Genomic DNA, 17505 nt, shown 5'->3' with positions numbered 1-17505 from the left:
ACGGCCCCTCACCTCGATCCTCTGAGGGAGCCAGCCCTGCTGACACCTTGATTCTGTCCCAGTGGGGCAGTGACAGTCCATTCCTGCTGTGCCAAGCTGCCAGCCTGAGGTCATCTGCTGCGGCAGCCCAGGCCTCCTGGCTGTGGGGGCCTGTGCAGGGGGCCTGCTCAGGGGGTCTGCTCACCCCCACTCGCGCTCCTTCTGCAGCGCCCCAGGCTGCAGGTGCTTCCTGGAGCAGGGATGGCTGGACAGGAAGTGGTCCCGCCACCCCATCCTTGCTGACCAAGGCCAGGGCTTGTGCTGGGGTCTCCTGGGATGGAGCCTCTAGCCACAAATGACTGGCTTGGGACGGGAGCCTGGGACCGTGTGAGAGACAAGCCCTCTGCGCTGATCAGTTCTCAGAGACCCCCGTGGTGATCAGACCCCCTTCTGCAGATACGAAGAGACCGATTCTTTGTCCTGAACGCCCCGCGGGGTGACTCCAAAGCCCCCTCATAGTCTCCTGGGCAGGGTCATTCACTGCAGCCGCGCCCACCGCCCACCCTGGGTAGCCTGGCCTGGTCAGTGGCAGGGGTGATGGATGCCTGCGGGACACCCCAGTGGGAAGGGGCTTGGGGAAAAGCGCAGGGGGCCAAGGGGAGAGTCCTAGGGAGAGCCCTCCCGCAGGGCGGGCAGCCCCCACCCCACCCAGCAGCAGGCGCACACGGCTGTGGGGTCGCTCAGTTTATTGGTAAAACGGGCACTGAGCGCGGTGAAGGCTGGACGCGAAGCCGGGGCGGCGGGGGCGCTTTTCCTTTTAAAGAACTTCCACTGGACCTTGATGGCGAGCATCCAGTCGCTGACGGAGAGCCTCTGACAAGCGGAGGTGCAGACATGCGCCTGGCGGGGGGGCGGGGCGCCGGGACGGGGCCGGGGCCAGGGCCGGGGCCGGGGGCGGGGGCGGGGCGCGGCGCCGCCGGGGAGGGTCGCGCCGCGGGCGCCCGCGCTTCACTTGCCCGCCTTCTGCGCCTTCTGTGCGGACTTGGTAACCTTGCCGGCGCCGCCGCTCTTTTTCTCCACGTTCTTGATGACGCCCACGGCCACGGTCTGCCGCATGTCGCGCACGGCGAAGCGGCCTGCGCGGAGGCAGCGTGAGGGGAAGGCCAGGGCTCCCAGGCCCCGCCCTGCCCCGCCCCGCCCCGCCCCGCCCGCCGGGCGCCGGGATGCAGCGCGCATGCGCACTCGCGCTCGCGGCATCCTTCGCAGCCCTGAGCCCATGGGCCAAGGAACCTGGCTCTGGGCGCCCAGCTGTCCGCGCCTGTTTCCAGGCGGGGCGGTGGAGTGTGAAACACTAAAGCGATGATGTCTGGAAGGCCCTCGTCTCCTTAGGTGGCAGAAGTGACTGGCTCATAGGACTCACCCAAGGTGTTGTGTTGGGCATTCAATGGCCCATGTACTGTCCCAAGAGCACGCCTGGTGGGGTACGCCTTCAGCTGTTTGGACTATGGCGGCATCCCTGCCCAAGACTCTAGTGTGTGTCTGTGGGTTATCCTACGGGTGTCTGTCACCGATGGGCCACCACCCCAGGCCTGCCCAGCGGGGCCACCTGTGCTCTGCGACAGGAGGCCGTGGGTCTCCCACTAAGCTCTAGGCACGGCAGAAAGGCCAAGCACCCCCCACCCGGCAGTGGTCCCCTGATCCCTGACCTCCTGCACCCCCTCAGCCCCGCTCACCAAGGGGCGGGTACTGGGAGAAGCTCTCCACACACATGGGCTTCCCTGGGACCATCTCCACAATGGCCGCATCGCCCGACTTCAGGGACTTGGGATTGTCCTCCAGCTTCTTGCCAGACCGCCGGTCGATCTTCTCCTTCAGCTCGGCAAACTTGCAGGCGATGTGGGCCGTGTGGCAGTCAATGACCGGTGAGTAGCCAGCGCTGATCTGGCCGGGATGGTTCAGAATGATGACCTGTGGGGCAGGGATGCACGAGGCCATCAGCGCGCCCAGGGCGGGCACCACGGGAGGGTGCCAAAGCTGGGAGGGGCTCAGGCCGCCTCCCAGGTGCCTGAGGCTGGGAGGGCTGAACGTGGAGGAAGGTCTGGCTACGGGGGACCCACCCCTCCAGACCTGGACCCTGCAGTCTTCACCAAGCAGTTGGCAAACCACAAGAGATAGATGAGTGACTGGTGCACTGTTTGAAGGAATCAGTGGGCCATTTGTACCGTCCACCCTGGCCAGAACTGAGGCAGGGGGATGACAAAATCGGACCTCAATTTTTATATTTGAATTAAATCTCCATAAAGCCAATTTTTAAAATGGTGGTAGTCAAAGAGGCTGCAGTGCAGGGAACAGAAGCATCACAGAGGCGTCCCTGGTGATAAATTAATAAAAGCATTTTCAGGGCCGAAGTGGGACCTCAGGGACCCCAGGAGGGCCCGGAGCAGCAGGCCTGGGCCCAGCCCGCGTCTGCTCTTCCCGTGTGCCCTCGGCCCTAACAGCTCTCCCAGCTCGGCGGCCTCGTCTGTGAAGGGGAGGGGGGTCCGAGTCCTGCTCAGCACCAGGCTACGGGGGTGTCAGGCACTCGGCTCCAGGCAGCCGCTGACTTCATCGAGGACAGCCCCCCTTACCGCCCCTGTAGGAACGGGCCCTGTGGCCCCTCCGGGCCACCCACCTGGGAGGTGAACTGGGCCGCCTCCTGAGGCGGGTCGGACTTGCTGTCCCCACACACATTGCCCCGGCGAATGTCCTTGACGGACACGTTCTTCACGTTGAAGCCAACGTTGTCGCCGGGCAGGGCCTCGCTCAGAGCCTCGTGATGCATCTCCACTGACTTCACCTCCGTGGTGATGTTCACGGGTGCGAAGGTCACCACCATGCCTGGCCGGAGGATGCCCGTCTCCACTCGGCCCACGGGCACCGTGCCGATGCCTGGGCAGAGGGAAGGGGCTCTGAGGCAGGGGCGAGGGGCACCCCCAGTCCTCCCCAGCAGGCATGAGGCATGGCCGCGTGGAGGGAGGAAGGGAACAGGGAGACTCCAGGAAAAGCAGACGCTGAGAGTTTTGTACAGAATTTGGGGGCCCCCCAACCTCATCAAGAAAGAAAGGGAACGAACAGGAGAGGGTCTCCGGGAGGGGGAGATAAGCAAGGGGAAGGCCGTGGCTCCCTGCCCTGCCCCCAGAGACCAGCTGTCCCTGGGGGAGGCACTGCGGGCCCCTCCCCTCTTCAAGGCCCCTGTTGGTGAGGCACCAGCATCGAGGGGCCAAGGACCCTCTGGGACTGCCTGGCCCAGCTCCAATGCGGCTGGCCCCTGCAGGGCAGGCTGCCCCGCACTTCCCGTGGGCCTGCTGCGTTTGTGTGGTCATTCGATGGGCATCAGGCCTGTCCCAGGACATGGGGAGCTCCACGCCTGTCTCCCTGGCTGTGACAGGGGCTTGTGTGGCATTACAGTATGACAGAGACTGAGGCTGGCGGCTGTTCTCTGAGCCAGGTGAGCATGACACCTCGCCCTGCACACGGGCTCCTGACATCTCCGGCCACAGCACGCCCGTGGGTCTCACACTTCTCACGTGTTCTCTATCAGCACTTATTCCTGGAGTGGATCGTGTCTCCCACAAGACCGGGAGGGACAAGGATATGCAAGTCATCCTTGTGCCACCAGCTCCTGGCATAGGGCTGAGCACTTACCTGGAGGGTAGGAAGACCTGGCAAACACTGGACAGAACAATAGATAGGTGGGGGTGGGTGGGTGAATAGGTGGATGGATGGATGGATGGATGGTGCATGATGGATGGATGGGGGTGGGTGGGGGTGGGTGGGGGTGGGTGGGGATGGATAGTCCCCCAGAAGTGTGCAGCACAGGAGGAGCCTCCCCGGGGCCCGGGGGAGAGTGGTCGGGGGGCGGAGCTGGCCGGTCAGGGGGCGGAGCTGGCCGGTCGGGGGGCGGAGCTGGCCGGTCAGGGGGCGGAGCTGGCCCGGCAGCCCGGCGCCTGCCCCACTCACCGCCGATCTTGTACACGTCCTGCAGCGGCAGGCGCAGCGGCTTGTCTGTGGGGCGCGTGGGGGGCAGGATGGTGTCCAGGGCCTCCAGCAGAGACACGCCACTGGCGTTTCCCTCCTTACGCTCCACCTTCCAGCCCTTGAACCACGGCATCTGCGCAGGAGGAGGAGGCGCCCGCAGTGGAGACGGCCGCACCCGCCCCGCCTCTGCGGGCACCCCGGGGTGGCGCCTGACCTGACAGGCCTGGGGGGCCCCAGGCCCGCTGCTCCCCTAGGTCCCTTCAATGCCACTGAGATGCCGAACAGCTGCCTTCAGTGCACCCCCAGCAGAGACACTGCCTCAGGGGGACAAGCGGGAACAGAGCCCCCACCTGGCCCAGGCTGCTCAGCCCAGGCTCACACGGACGATGGATGGTCGGGGCCGATGGATGGTCGGGGCAGTGGACCGGCCTCCGGGTGGAGCCTAGCTCAGCGCCTCCTCCCTGCAGCCCCTTTGGCCAGGTGAGCAGCACAGTGGAGGCTGTCTGGCCTCGGCCGCGAGGAGACCACCGAGCTGGCAGCCTCTGGGCATGATGTCCAGGTGTGGCACACACGCCACCGCCCAAGGGTGCCGACAGCAGACCCACTGGCCACAGGTGGGGAGAGGGGGAGGGGCCGGCTGCACTGCGGCCCGGGTCCACGCCCAGGTCCACAGTGGTGCAGGTCCCACTGTGCGGCAGGTCAGGCATGGGAAGTGTGGGGGTGGGCGTCCGGGCGGCCTCCCCAGGAGGGTAGAGGGTGCAGTCAGCTCACCCATCACTGAGATCCACGAGGGAACGTGCAATCCACAACATGCAAACACGCAGCCCAGCCAGATGGGGCCCTCCAGCTGTACCCCTTGACCACAGGGCTCCAGGGCTGTCTCCCCCAGCTTTCCTGAGGGTCCCCTCCACCCCCAACCCCTCAGCGTGGGCAGCTGTAGCACTGGCCAGAGCGTGTGGCCACCCTTCTGGTCCAGGATGTCCTCTGGCCTGACAGTGCTTAGGCACTGGGTCTCACGGTCCACAAACTCAAAACAACCAGGCTCCACTCGTCACCCCCCACCAAGTCAGAGTCCCTGGGACACTGGCCACCCAGCTGACCAGGAAGAGCCAGCCCTTACCCCTCCCAGAGTCCAACCAGGTCCGGCCCCAGTGGCTGCTGTCCCTGAAGTACTGACCTGGGGGGCGTGTCCTTGGCCAGAGAAGGGGCCGTAGCGACCTCAAAGAGACTGGGGCTCCTCCGGGCCCAGGTGCCCACGGTGGGCTGGCACCCACACTTTTCCAGGTCAAGGTAGACCAGCCGGGCCAAGGTGAGCCTGGGGACAGGCCCTGACTCTGCGCGCCCCCTGGCCTGGCTTCGCCTGCGACCCTGCACTCCGGGCCCTGGGGAGGGGTCTGAGCCGCCCCGCCCGCCCACGGCACTCACGTTGGGCGAGGGCTCCAGCATGTTGTCGCCGTGCCAGCCCGAGATGGGCACGAAGGGAACGGTGGCCGGGTTGTAGCCGATCTTCTTGATGTAGGCGCTGACCTCCTTGACGATCTCGTCGTAGCGCTTCTCGCTGTAGGCGGGCTCCGTGGAGTCCATCTTGTTGACCCCCACAATGAGCTGCTTCACGCCCAGCGTGTAGGCCAGCAGCGCGTGCTCCCGAGTCTGCCCGTTCTTGGAGATGCCCGCCTCGAACTCGCCCACGCCCGCTGCCACGATCAGCACCGCGCAGTCCGCCTGCCGGCCGTTCAGGCACACTGAGCACCAGACCTGCCGCGGGCCCGGGCCCCTCCGCGCGGCGGGCAGTGGCCGGGGCTGTCCCCTGGGCATGGGACCTGCGGATCGCGGCCTCCGGGGCAGTGGCGGGGGCCCCTCTGTCCGTCCGTCCATCCGTCCGTCTGTCTGTGTGAACGCCCTGGCTACGTCGGGGGCTGTCTGTGCCCATCCGTCTGCACTTCTGCCCAAGTCTCAGTGACATCCTGGGCTTATCTGCCAACGAAGGTGGTCCTGGCTGAACTTACAGGCACCCTCACCTGGCTGAGGTGACGGGGCATTTCATTGGCTCTTTGGGGGGCTCGGCACCAGGTGGGGCCAGTGGTGGCACAAGAGACCCGACTGCCCCTCGACAACCCCAGGGACCCAGGCGTCCCCGAGGGCCCCTGGGCGCGGCGCACCTGGGACGTGCCGGTGATCATGTTCTTGATGAAGTCGCGGTGGCCCGGGGCGTCGATGATGGTGATGTAGTACCTGCTGGTCTCGAACTTCCAGAGGGAGATGTCGATGGTGATGCCGCGCTCCCGCTCCGCCTTCAGCTTGTCCAGCACCCAGGCGTACTTGAAGGAGCCCTTGCCCATCTGCAAGACGGGGCGCACCTCAGCATGGGGCCCAGGACCCGGCCAGCTGGGTGCCCAGGGCCGAGGGGGAGCAGAGAGGCCAGGGCGACAGAGGACATGGTCTGGCCCCCCTTGCTCCCCGCTGGGACCCTGGGACTCTGGACCCATCTCTGGATCGAGAGAGCTGGGCACAAGGACCTCTGAGGGCAGCTCAACCTCACGCCGCCTGCCCCGCCATCCCTTCTTCCAAAGCCTCGCGCCGCCCTGCCGCCCCCTGCCCCCACCCCCATCCCGACTCCCCAAGCCTCTCTCTCCTCCCGGCACCTAAGTGGGCGCAACTCAAGCATCCACCAGTAGGTGGCGCAAGGGCCTGGGATCTGCTCTCGGAGAGAAGCCGCCAGCCGGTTTAAACCCACCCCTCCCCTGGCTGAGGGTTCCCCTTTATCTGAAGCTAGGGACAGCCACCACCCCCCCAGATCCCTGCCTCACCCGAGGCCGACAACACCATTGGGTTTCAGGCTGTGAAACCCAAAAACCCCTCTGTGATCTTTTTTAAGGGAAGAAAAAAGAAATCAGATAAGGTCAAGGGCGGAGGGGGAGCGGGCTTTCCAGCTTTTACTGCAGCCTGCCAGCTGCTCTGAGCCTCCCTGTCCCCTTCCTCACCCACCTGAGCAGGGGGGCAAGGCACACCTGTGCCCAGTGCCCAGAGAGACCGCACGCCCTGGGTAGGGCCGCAGCTGCGATCACTGTCCAGCCAGGCAGAGCTGCCCGGCAGAGCTCTGGGCCAGGGATGTGCACGGACAGGCTCTGCCCTCCAGGGAGGTGCCAGGCCAGGAGGGCTGCCCAGACAGGGCCCAGCAGACACGAGCCAGGGACCCCGCAAATGCCCTCGGCCTCCCCCGATGCCAGACCCACAGGGAAGGGGTCATAGAGCAGGGAGAGACGGAGCTCAGGGCACCCCCACCCTCCCTGAACAGGGCTCACCTGGCTAGGAACTGTCCCATTCCAGGCTCTGACCCCAGCCACCCTGCCGTGCAGGTGAGAGCCCTCACAGCTCCCCTAGATAGGGACCTCTCCCAGAGCTCAAGGGTGCGAACCCCACTCAATGGCCACTTCCCGCCCACCGATCTCAGCCACTTGAGAGGGCCAGCTTTAAGGCGGGTCAGCCCAGGGGACCTGTCTCAACCTTACTAAGCAACCACCCTGGGCAAGCAGCCCTTCCCAGCCCGGCACAAGAAAATGGAGCTGACGGGCTGGGTGCCCATCAATCAGCTATTAATAGCCACCCTGAGTCCTGGCCCAGCCCCAAGACAAGTGTAGACAGTGCTACCTCTGGTCCCAGACCTTAGCCCTGGGGACAGAGGAAACCAGCCCCAGGGGGCATACGAGGCAGGCCCAGAGCACTCCACACCGGGGTGGCAGAGTCCCAGCGCTCCTGTGGGCCTGTGCAGGGCGGAAATGCAGCCTCCAGGCCACCCCCCTACCCTGGGTCAAAGCCAGGGGGCCGCTCCACCTCGCTCCACCAAGCCCACCCTCAGAGAGAGGCCGCCCTGCCCCCACTCCACTCCCACCCGGCCCCTCTGAGATGCACATCCCCCGTACAGGGTCCTCAGGGCTTGCCTGGAGGAGGCAAGGCCAGCCGCACACCCCAGGGTGGGGGGAGGGAGCCCAGCTCCGGTGTGGGACCCATCCTCACAGTGGAGGCAGAAGTGGGGGCCCCCCAGCGCTCACCTCAGCTGCCTCCTTCTCAAACTTCTCGATGGTCCTCTTGTCGATGCCCCCACATTTGTAGATGAGGTGGCCGGTGGTGGTGGACTTGCCCGAGTCCACGTGGCCGATGACCACGATGTTGATGTGGGTCTTTTCCTTGCCCATGCTGCCCGGGGTGCGGGGGAGGGGCTGCACACCCTGGGGTGCTCTGGCTTGGGGTGGGGGGTGCTGAGCAGTGCTTCTGTGGGTTGGGCCGGGGCACAGGGGATGGAGAGCCTCAAGGAGCAGCTACACAAAGACACAGCCCCACACAGGTCAACGGAACGTCCCTGCCCACAAGTCTGGGCCAAGGCCGGGCCGAGGCGCCCAGGAAGAGCTCCCAGCCTGCACCCGGCCCAGCTGAGCCGGGTGACAAGCCCAAACAGTCCAGCTGTTGCAAATAACTGGGTGTCATGCCCACAGAGCCCCCATGAAAGAGTTTAACCCCCGAGAAGCACCGAGCAGGGTGAGCCCCATGACCAGTCAGGAGCCCCGTGATGAGTCACCCTGCCAGGCCCTCCAGTGGCCTGGCCCAATGCTTGCTCCCTCACCCAGAGCCCCTGGCCCGGCCTGGCCGCAGCACCCTACCCCGTCCCACCCCACCCGCAGAGCGGAGAGCTGGTCAGTGTGCCCCACGGCCCTCCCTGGGCAGGGACCACGTGGTCTTCCTCTCATCCCTGCCCACGGGCTGGCACCAGGGGACAGGCAGGGCCAGGGCTCTGACAGGACCCTCAGGTGTCCAGATCAGGGGCCCAGAATAGCTTGAGCCCTGCCCAGTCAGGGCAAGGGGGGGGTGGACAGGAGGGCAGGGAGGTGGGTGTCCCCACTGTCCAGGGGCGGAGGAGTCTGATCCCCAAAGGCAAGCTCACTCCAGACCAGAGGCGGATGCCCTCAGCCTGGTGGGAACAGGGCCTGGTGGGGACAGGGGACACCCTGCCCCCTCCCCTCTGGTCAGATTCCTGGGTCACAGCCCCTGCCCCATCCTGGAGGTCAGCGGACAATTCGAGGCAGCCCCCTCCACCCGGGGGGAAGGAAAGCGGGCACAAAGGGCACCCGTCAGGGTGAACGCACCAGGCTGACGGCACTGGGCTCAGGGGAGGGGGCAACGGAGGAGGGCCCGCAGGTCTCCCCACTTCCCCTCCCCCACTCTGGCGCCGAGCACCCCCAGTGGCCCGACCCCCACCAGCACAGACCACCCTGCCCCCAACCCGTAGGGCCCCAACAACCCTGCCCCGAATCCGCAAGGCCCCTCGGTGGTTCCCAAGGTCACAGCAGCAGGGCAAACGCCACCGCCCAGGACACCGGCCCCTGCAGCCGCCGCCTCGTAAACAACCGCCACCGCGCGGCCCCCACCCCACCCGCGCCCGTGGGGACCGGCCCTCTGGTGCCGGGTCCGGACGCACGGGGTGGGCGGCCGAACCCCGCGGCGAGCAGCGCGCCTTCGCCAGGCGCGAGGCCTGGCCACTGTCTGCCCCCAGGACCGGTCCCGGGGGAGGGGACCCTCTGCAGGAAGCTGGGGGCGGGCGGGGGGTCTCGGAGACCGAGCGTCCTTACCCAGAGCCGAGGTCTCAGCCAGAGGGGCTGGCGGCGCCGCGGCCGGCGGTTTTATCTCTGCGGGAGGGGTCCGCCTATTGACGGAGCGGGCGCAGTGCACGGCGCCCCTGCAGTACGGCAATGCGGTACCGGCGGGCGGGGCCGGGCTGCGAGGACGCAGGCAGACGGGGCCCGCGGGCCCGCGGGCGCGCGCGGGCGCGCCGGCGACGGGGACGCGGGAGGAGGATGCGGGGAGGGAGCGGCCACAAAGGCGCAGAGGCGAGACGCGCGCGGAGGGAGCGCACGCGGGCGGGGGCGGGCGCGGCGCGGAGAGCGGGGGGCAGGGAGAAGCGGGCGGGAAGGAGGGAGGGGCAGAGATGGAGGCGGAGGACAGATGAGGCAGAGACCGGGGCGCCAGGCTCAGGCACACGCGGAGAGTGAGGTGGAGGCAGAACAGGACACTGCAAACATAAAAGGGGGTCCCCAGGGACGGGGCCCGCGGGCATGCGGCGGGCGGGGGCAGGAGGGGAGAGACGCAGGGCGAAGGGGAGCAGGGCAGGCGCGGGAGTGGAAGCCTGAGGCCGGGGGCCTGGGCGCCCTCTCCCAGATCGACCTGGCCCTGTGCGCGGCTGGCGCCTGTTCCCAGGCGTCTTCAGGATACAAGGCAGGGGACCCTCCTGAGGGGACCTGGAACTCAGCTTGTTGCCAGGACCCCTGACCTCGTGTGCCTTGGCATGGGCTCACCTCAGCAGGTCCCGCCCCACCTGGCCCGACGGTGTGGCCTGGGAACAGTGGCCTCCAGGTCCCCGCAGCTTGGCTCAGTGGCCCGAGGTTCCTCAACAGTCCCTCCTTCCGAGGCCCCTGAAAAAGACTGTTTTCCACCCCAGGGCCCTTCTGGGCATGGAGACACTCAGTCTGCCCCGAGCCCCCCCCCCCACACACACATACATCTTCAAGGGCTGCCCTGGTGTGAACGCGGGGACAGGGCTCCCCAGGGACATGGAGCTCGGCGAGGCAACAAGCAACTCCCAAACGGAGGCCCAGGCTGTGGCCCCCTCTTTCTGGGCCCCGGGGGGGGGGGTCAGAGTGCCAAGCCCCAGGCGGCCCCATTCTGTAGGAAGTGGGGGGTGCCTGAGGGTCCAGGGCAGACCAGGGGAGCGGCCAAAGCGGGCTTTAAGCAGGGGACTAGGCAGCCTGTGTGGCGGGGAGACCAAGGTTACGGGTCTCCCAGGACCGCCTTCCTGGCTGTCCAAGTTCACACATCGTCCCCCCTGCTGGACCCAGAGGACAGGCACGTCTCATTCACAGTGCAGTCTGGGAGAAGGTTGGGCAGGGTCTTGAGAAGCCATCCCCTCCTCCAGGGCAATCCAGCGGGGACCTCCAACATAGGACCTCCCAGTAGGCCGGGAAGTAAAGGGGAGCCCAAGCAGGGCTCCGAGGCTCGTGGGAGGGGTGTCTCGGGAGGGTCGGGCCCACCATCCGGGCTGTGGCGGGGGCCCCTGGGTGACCCAGCACTTTCCAGTGCCGCTGACACCACGGGCGGGAGCCAGGAAGTAAAAATAAACGCCTGGCGAGGAGGCCGCCCCGCCCCGCCGGTCTCTATATTTAATGCGTCCCCTCCTGCCTGAAGGTTACACAGGGTTTGGGAGACTCCGGGATGGGCCGAGATTGGGATGGGCCAGGCCAAGGGGCAGGAGGCCAGGGTCCCTGGGGACGCCCACCCCGACTTCCCCCAAGAGACTGCAAGTGCCCAGGACCCTGGCCGGCCTCAGATGGTGTGTGGCAGATACCCCCATGGCGAGGCCTGAGCCCGCCCTCCACTGCTGGCTGACCCGCAGCCGGGAGCTGGCAGGAGCCAAACTGCCCTGGGCCCCGGTGCCAGGCCTGACCTGTGCTAAAGGCCGTGCCGCCCAGGACAGTGGCTGCGGCCGGGGGAATGCAGCGTCCTCCCGACGGGCCAGCACACTGACCCTGGCGTGGGATCTCGGGTGGCTTCTCCAGAGGGCCCGTGTCCCCAGGGTGTGCCTGTCTTCGCAGCCGGGCTGCCCCGCAGGGCCCGGGGACCTGTGCTCAGGCCACACGGGAGGGGAGACTAAGTGAGGTGCGTGCTCCGAGTGGCATGCCGACAGTGCCCAACGGCTGCCCAGCTCCGAAGTCGAGTGAGTGGCCGCCGACCACCCCGCAGTGCGCAGTGCTCCCCACTGCCGATGACGCCGGGTGGCTGCCCAACGGCACCGATGACCACCAAATGCTGAACCGCACTCGCGGCCTGCTGACTACTGGACAACCACTAAGTACCAAGCGCTAATGAATGCTGCATGACCCGCCGAACAGTCACAGCTGCCGAGCCCTGCCGGTTCGCCCGTCCCAGGCGGCGCTGCCCCAGGACCCGTGGACCGAGAGCCGCCTGGGCAGAGGCAAAGCACAGGGCCCAGGGTCACAGGGCAAGGAGGGCAGAGCTCAGTGCGCTCTGGAGGCCTGAGCCGGACTGCCCAACAGAAGCCCCCCGGGGGCACCTGTGCTGCCTGCCCTCCCCCCAGGTCAGGCGTGCCCCTCCCCCCTCTCACATCTGAGCCACTGGTCACAGTGACCCCACAGCAGCCAGGAGCGGGGTGCAGGCAAGGAGGGGGCTTCAGCCAACCAGGCTGCCGCAGCCTCATAGCTCACCTTCTGGTGAGTGGGGCAGGAGGAGGGGTACGGCCCCCTCCCTCGGCCCCCAGTCCCAGCCAAAGAGTAGTTGGGGAGACACGGGCAGCCCCCTCTTTGGCTGGCTGGGGTTTGGAGCCCGAGGAAAGAAGATCCAGCTAAAATTAACCGTTCTCAAGCTGTCAGCCCTGGAAATAAACCTGCCTCCCATTGGCTGCTGGTGACGTCACTGCTGTTAAGAATAACCTGGGAATGCATAACTAACCACCTGTGCATGTGCCTTCCTGTGAGGGCCAGGCCGGCAGGTGGGGCTGGCAACCCAGACGGCTGTCACTGGGCCGCAGGACAGGACAGGGCAGGGGAAGGGCTGAGAGTGCTCTCCGACTTCGGGCGTCTCAGAATGACCTCGACCCCGGGCCTCGGGCCAAGGACTGAGGACTGCCCTCTGACCCCAGGGCGTGGGTGCACACCCCTCTGGGCCTGGTCGACGCGTCCTGTCTCCCTGCCCACCTGGGGCAGCAGCACCCTTGGGGACAAGCGCCACGTCCCCAGCTCTCTGGGCCCAACACCCAGAGCACTGAGCTGCCCGTGAGCGGTAAAGGAAGTGTCCTCCATGCCAGGAAGGGGCTCTTGGCTGCCAAGCTCCCCCCAGAGTGGGGGTCGCGGCCCCTCCGGGTGGGGGACGGGCAGCCTGGCCTGCTCGCTCCTCCTCCCTGGGGAACTGGGGCCATAGAAACTCTGGGGCCGCCTGGTACCTGCAGCAGCAGCAGGGAGCCGTTGCCATGGTGAGGACACAGGCGGCACTGCAGGCTCCTCCCCCGAGGCCCGCGCACCCCAGCAGCCCAGGGGCGGCACCTGTGCTTGGGAGCCCAGTGGCCTGCCAACGCCAGGGCTTGGCCTCTGCCCTGCCCGGCCCAGTGCCCACCTGCTTCCAGGGGGCAGAGGGGACACTGGGGGAGGGGTCTAGCCGGCTCTGGTGGCCAGAAGAAGGGCGTGCTCAGCCTCCTCCAAAACACACACCATCTGCCCTTTGCTGGCTGGGAGGCCAACCAGAGAGCCCAGGTTCGGGGCACTGCAGTGGGGACAGAGGCTGAGGGGAGGGCCAGCTGCCCCTCCCCCACGGCCAGTGTTCCCTCGCAAGCCAGCACGTCCCTCCCCAGCTGGAGCCGGGTCCTCCTTGGGGCTGACTGGAAGCAGACCCGCCCTCCCGAGGCCCTGCCCTGAGTGGGGGTGCAGAGGCCTCCCCACCCCAGCTCAGAGGCTCTCTGGGGAATTGCCCCAGGGAGCCTGGCATGTCCGAGAACAGTCGCCTGGGACCACCTGCCTCCCGAGCGGGAGACCTCACCAGGCAGGCGTCCCAGAGGTGAGCACATGCAGAAGGCTGCGGGGGCATGTCCTCCCGTGGCTGGCGGAGACCCAGGGCAGCCCCTGCTCCTGCCCCCGCACCCCGCACACGGCCAGACCGAGGGGCTGGACCCTGGACCCTGGCGGAAGAAAGGATGGGGCCTGAGGGAGACCGCGCCCTTGAACACTGAGCTGCGCTCCGGTTAGTTTTACATCACGGGGATTTTCCCCCGGTAAGGTGTGGGAATGGCGACTCTCTTAGTTCTTACCCCTCAAAAGTGTTTTAGTTGTTACAGTCGTCCCTCTTCCCGTTATAACTTTGGGATTTGCTGGTCTGTGTCTTCGAAACGCTTGCTGGCATGTGCGTTGGAGCTGCACTGCATCGCGGCACGAGTTGGGAGGGGGGAGCTGGTGTCTCTTCCGCGCTGGGTCCTTTCCGTTCGCTCGGGTCCTCTCTGGTCGCTTCCGTTGGCATTTCACTTTCGGCACCCGAATGCCGCCCGTGTGGCGCTGGGTCGATGCGCGCGTGCTTCGTGGGCGGAGGGCTGCTACTGGACACGGTGTGTGTGGTTTTTTGATTTCTGCCCCATCTGTAAACCGCCAGCATGCACGCCGAGGCTGGGTTTCCGCGTGCTGACTTTGGATCTCGCTCATCTCATTCATTCATGTGTCCTCTTCGCGGCTTTCTCGGTGCCAGACCATCCTGTGGCCTGCGAGCAGGGACAGTTCCGTTTCTTTTTCCTGCCGGATCGCGGTGGTGAGGACCCGCGGTTGGCGTTGGCCAGACGTCCCGGGAGAGGACCCGGCCTTCCCCCACCACGGCGGCGCCGCGCGCGGCTGCAAACTCTCGTGGATGCTCTCTGTTCGCTCCTCTCCCTCCCTTAACGGGTTTTTGCCACGAATGCTGCCGAACTCTGTCGCAGCTCCTTTTCCGTCAGCTGATGGGACCCGCGACCCACTGCGGCTCGCGGGCCTGTCGGGACGGGCCAGCAACTCTGTCACCCCAGTGTCAGTGTGAGGCGAGTTTCGGTCCCATGCCGATGGACACATCCCTGGTGTTTTATGCCGAGTGACTTGCACTTCATGCTGAAGCTTAGCATTTTTGCCAAGTGAACACTTTCTTTTTGCCGCGTGCCGTGGGCTGCATCCTGGAGCCCCTGAGTGGCGGCTTCCAACAGCTTTGCCAGGTTTATGCTTGTGTTTTGGGGAGAGAGTTTTTTGACCTCAGTCCTGCATGCTGGAAATCTGGGATATCTTTTATTATACAATTCACCCTTTCCTCAAATACATTTACTGAATGCCTACTATGTGGCTGGCTCTTTTGAGCCATTGGGGACAAAATAGATACAATGTCTGTTCCCCCAGATTTCGCTTAACCAATGAGTAAGCAGATTGGGTTATTTCCGGCCATGAAAGGTGCTATAAATAACGACTGCATCTAACTGGCACGGGGCACCAACCCGGTGTGAGGTTCCGGCCTGAGCATTGGCGTGAAGCCCCATGAGCTGGCGTGCCCAGTGTGTGGGCGGGGGGGCTGGGACGGCGGTGCACCTCCCGCTCTCCCAGGAATCCTGGACGGGTCCTTGAGGGGGTTGAAGGTGTGAGTGTCCGGCAGAAGGGTGTGGGATCTTCCCAGCGGCTCCCCCACCGAAGGCCCCACAGACCTCTGGGGACCCTCCTGACCACCAGGAGGTTGCAGGCTGGAGCTGAGGAGCTGGGATGCGGGTTGCAGAGCCACGCGCGCTGCAAGGGTGATAGGGTGGGTCCCCCCGCTTTCCACCCGCCATGCAGTCCCCGAAGGACTGAGCTGACCAGATACTGAGCTGGGGGGCTCAAGGCACATAGCATCTTCTGGATGCCACCCAGTGCCTACAGCGGGGAGGGGGGGTGAGGGAGGGGGTGCTGTGGGGGGCCGCCTCTGGTCGCAGGGCTGGGCACGGACAAGCAGCTGCCTCCATCTGTCCTGAGTGGGAGAGAGAGTCTTGAATGGAGGCCAGAGAGGCGCGCTGCGGAGGCTGGGCCTGCGGCGCTCTGCTCAGGGCTCTGCGGGGCAAGTGCAGGGGCCATTGGTCCAGAGCCTCCTGTCGCCTCCACGCGGCTGGACAGGTCTAGATGGAGTGGACAAGCTGCGGCCGGGGTCTGAAAGGACGGCCAGGGCCCAGGATGAGGGGACAGGCCTTGCTCTACGACGGGGGTGGAGGGTCAGTTAACAACTCCAGTCCCCCCAGGCCAGGCCAGGCCCTGCTCGGACGCGCTTCCCAGGCTGACTGACGCTGCGAGGCTAGACTTCCGCCACTGCGGGTCCGCCTGAACCGGGCCAAGGGGCGTGGCCTCGCGTGGTGGGGCGTGGCCTGACCTGGGCGTGGCCGGCTCTCCCCGCCCCCGTGACGCGGCGCGGCCCCGCCGTATAAGCGGGCGCGTCCGCGCGTGCGCACCCCGCGGTCGCGGAGCGGCCTCCCGTGGTCCCCTCTGCAAATGGGCTCCGTGGCCTAGCGCCCCCGTCCCCGCCACCCGTGATCGCGCGCCGAGGCCCGCGAGGGGTCGCCGCCGAGGTGAGGCCCGGATGGCGCGTGAGTGGAGCCGAGCGGGCCCGTGCGCCACGGCTGCTCACGCCGACCGACTGGCGGACGCGCGGACGCGAGGGCGGGAGGGGACAGCGGCCGGGCGGGGCGGGTTCGCGGCCCCCGGGGCTCGCTGGCCTCGCTGGCCGCTGAGCGCCGGGCTTGTTCCTGGACCCGCGGGCGGCCGCCCCGCGCACAAAGCGCCTTTGTTCCGCCCGCGCGGCCGGTTCAGGCTGGTTGGAGCCGCCCGCGCGCGGCGAGCCCGGGGCGGCCCGTGACTTCCCGGGCCTCGCTCGGCTCGGTAAACAAACGCAGCGTCGCCGCGCCTCCCGAGGGCCCCCGGGGCCGACTCAGGAGCGCCTCGCCACAGCGGCAGTGGTCACCTCCATTCGCGCAGGTTCCCAGCAGCCCGCACGCAGGAGCATGGCGGCCATCCCCTCCAGCGGCTCGCTCGTGGCCACCCACGACTACTACCGGCGTAAGCAAGCCCCTTGCCCACCGCCCGACGGTCCTGACCGGGGCTCCCCGCCCAGCCGCGGCGTCAGCTCCAGCCCCTGGCGAACTGCTGAGTGGGCAGTGGGCCCGGCTGGAGCTGACCCGCCTCTCCTCTCCAGGCCGCCTGGGTTCCACCTCCAGTAACAGCTCCTGTGGAAGTGCCGAGTGCCCCGGGGAAGCCATCCCCCACCACCCCGGTGAGTCCCCCTCCCCTCTGCCTCTGGCGTCTGGGGGTCGCCCCAGGAGTGGACAGCAGCACCATGACCCCGCTTGGCTTCTCTCAGGTCTCCCCAAGGCCGACCCCGGTCACTGGTGGGCAAGCTTCTTTTTTGGGAAGTCCACTCTCCCCTTCATGGCCACAGTGTTGGAGTCTCCGGAGCAGTGAGTCCACCTCCCTGGGGGCCGGTGGGAGGCGGGGGCAGGTGGGGATGGCTTCTGACCACACGCTCTCTTCGCAGCTCACCATCTCCCCAGGCCTCCAGCAGCAGCATGATCACCTGTGACCTGGCTCAGGAAGCCACGAGGAAGCAGCCGGGTGGCCAGCCCAGCACCACCAACCCCGGGCCCCCGTCCTGAATGGCTACCATGAGCCACCAGACTTCCAGAGGCGCTGGGCTCTTTCGAGCCCCTTCCCCCACCCCACCCCACCCCATAGACTAGGCAGGCTGCAGCCAACAGAAGCAGTTGGGTTCTTTAATATCAAAACAGCGAAACACCAACAAGGAACCTGAGTGTGTCACTCTTTCCTGTCCTGGCCACACGCGAGCCTTCCTGCCACCCATGACCGTGTGTGCCTTGCACCAGCGGAAAATAAACAAGCGGCCAGCAGCCCCGATGGTGCGTGTGAGCTGTGTCCTGAGGCG

General features: G+C 66.7%; 2 protein-coding genes across 2 annotated transcripts; one reads left to right on the top strand and one right to left on the bottom strand.

Annotated features, from left to right (window-relative positions):
• Window positions 1–710: 710 nt before the first annotated feature.
• Window positions 711–9842, bottom strand: EEF1A2 (eukaryotic translation elongation factor 1 alpha 2). The gene is made up of 8 exons (XM_016136112.2): window positions 9618–9842; window positions 8046–8265; window positions 6156–6335; window positions 5422–5718; window positions 3979–4129; window positions 2651–2907; window positions 1713–1947; window positions 711–1115 (listed from the first exon to the last, which is right to left on the bottom strand). Exons 2-8 carry the CDS (start codon window positions 8187–8189, stop codon window positions 988–990), a joined length of 1392 nt encoding a protein of 463 aa, XP_015991598.1. The 5' UTR covers window positions 8190–8265; window positions 9618–9842; the 3' UTR covers window positions 711–987.
• A 6143-nt stretch (window positions 9843–15985) lies between these two features.
• Window positions 15986–17470, top strand: PPDPF (pancreatic progenitor cell differentiation and proliferation factor). Its single transcript, XM_016136113.2, has 5 exons — window positions 15986–16138; window positions 16545–16625; window positions 16762–16839; window positions 16927–17023; window positions 17101–17470. Exons 2-5 carry the CDS (start codon window positions 16571–16573, stop codon window positions 17216–17218), a joined length of 348 nt encoding a protein of 115 aa, XP_015991599.1. The 5' UTR covers window positions 15986–16138; window positions 16545–16570; the 3' UTR covers window positions 17219–17470.
• Window positions 17471–17505: the final 35 nt, after the last annotated feature.

The sequence above is a fragment of the Rousettus aegyptiacus genome, unplaced genomic scaffold (assembly GCF_014176215.1).
Source record: "Rousettus aegyptiacus isolate mRouAeg1 unplaced genomic scaffold, mRouAeg1.p scaffold_m13_p_12, whole genome shotgun sequence".
In the NCBI taxonomy this organism is placed as follows: Eukaryota; Metazoa; Chordata; class Mammalia; order Chiroptera; family Pteropodidae; genus Rousettus; species Rousettus aegyptiacus.
The sequence above is the reverse complement of the archived record's forward strand: the minus strand, read 5'-3'. Positions and strand labels throughout refer to the sequence as shown.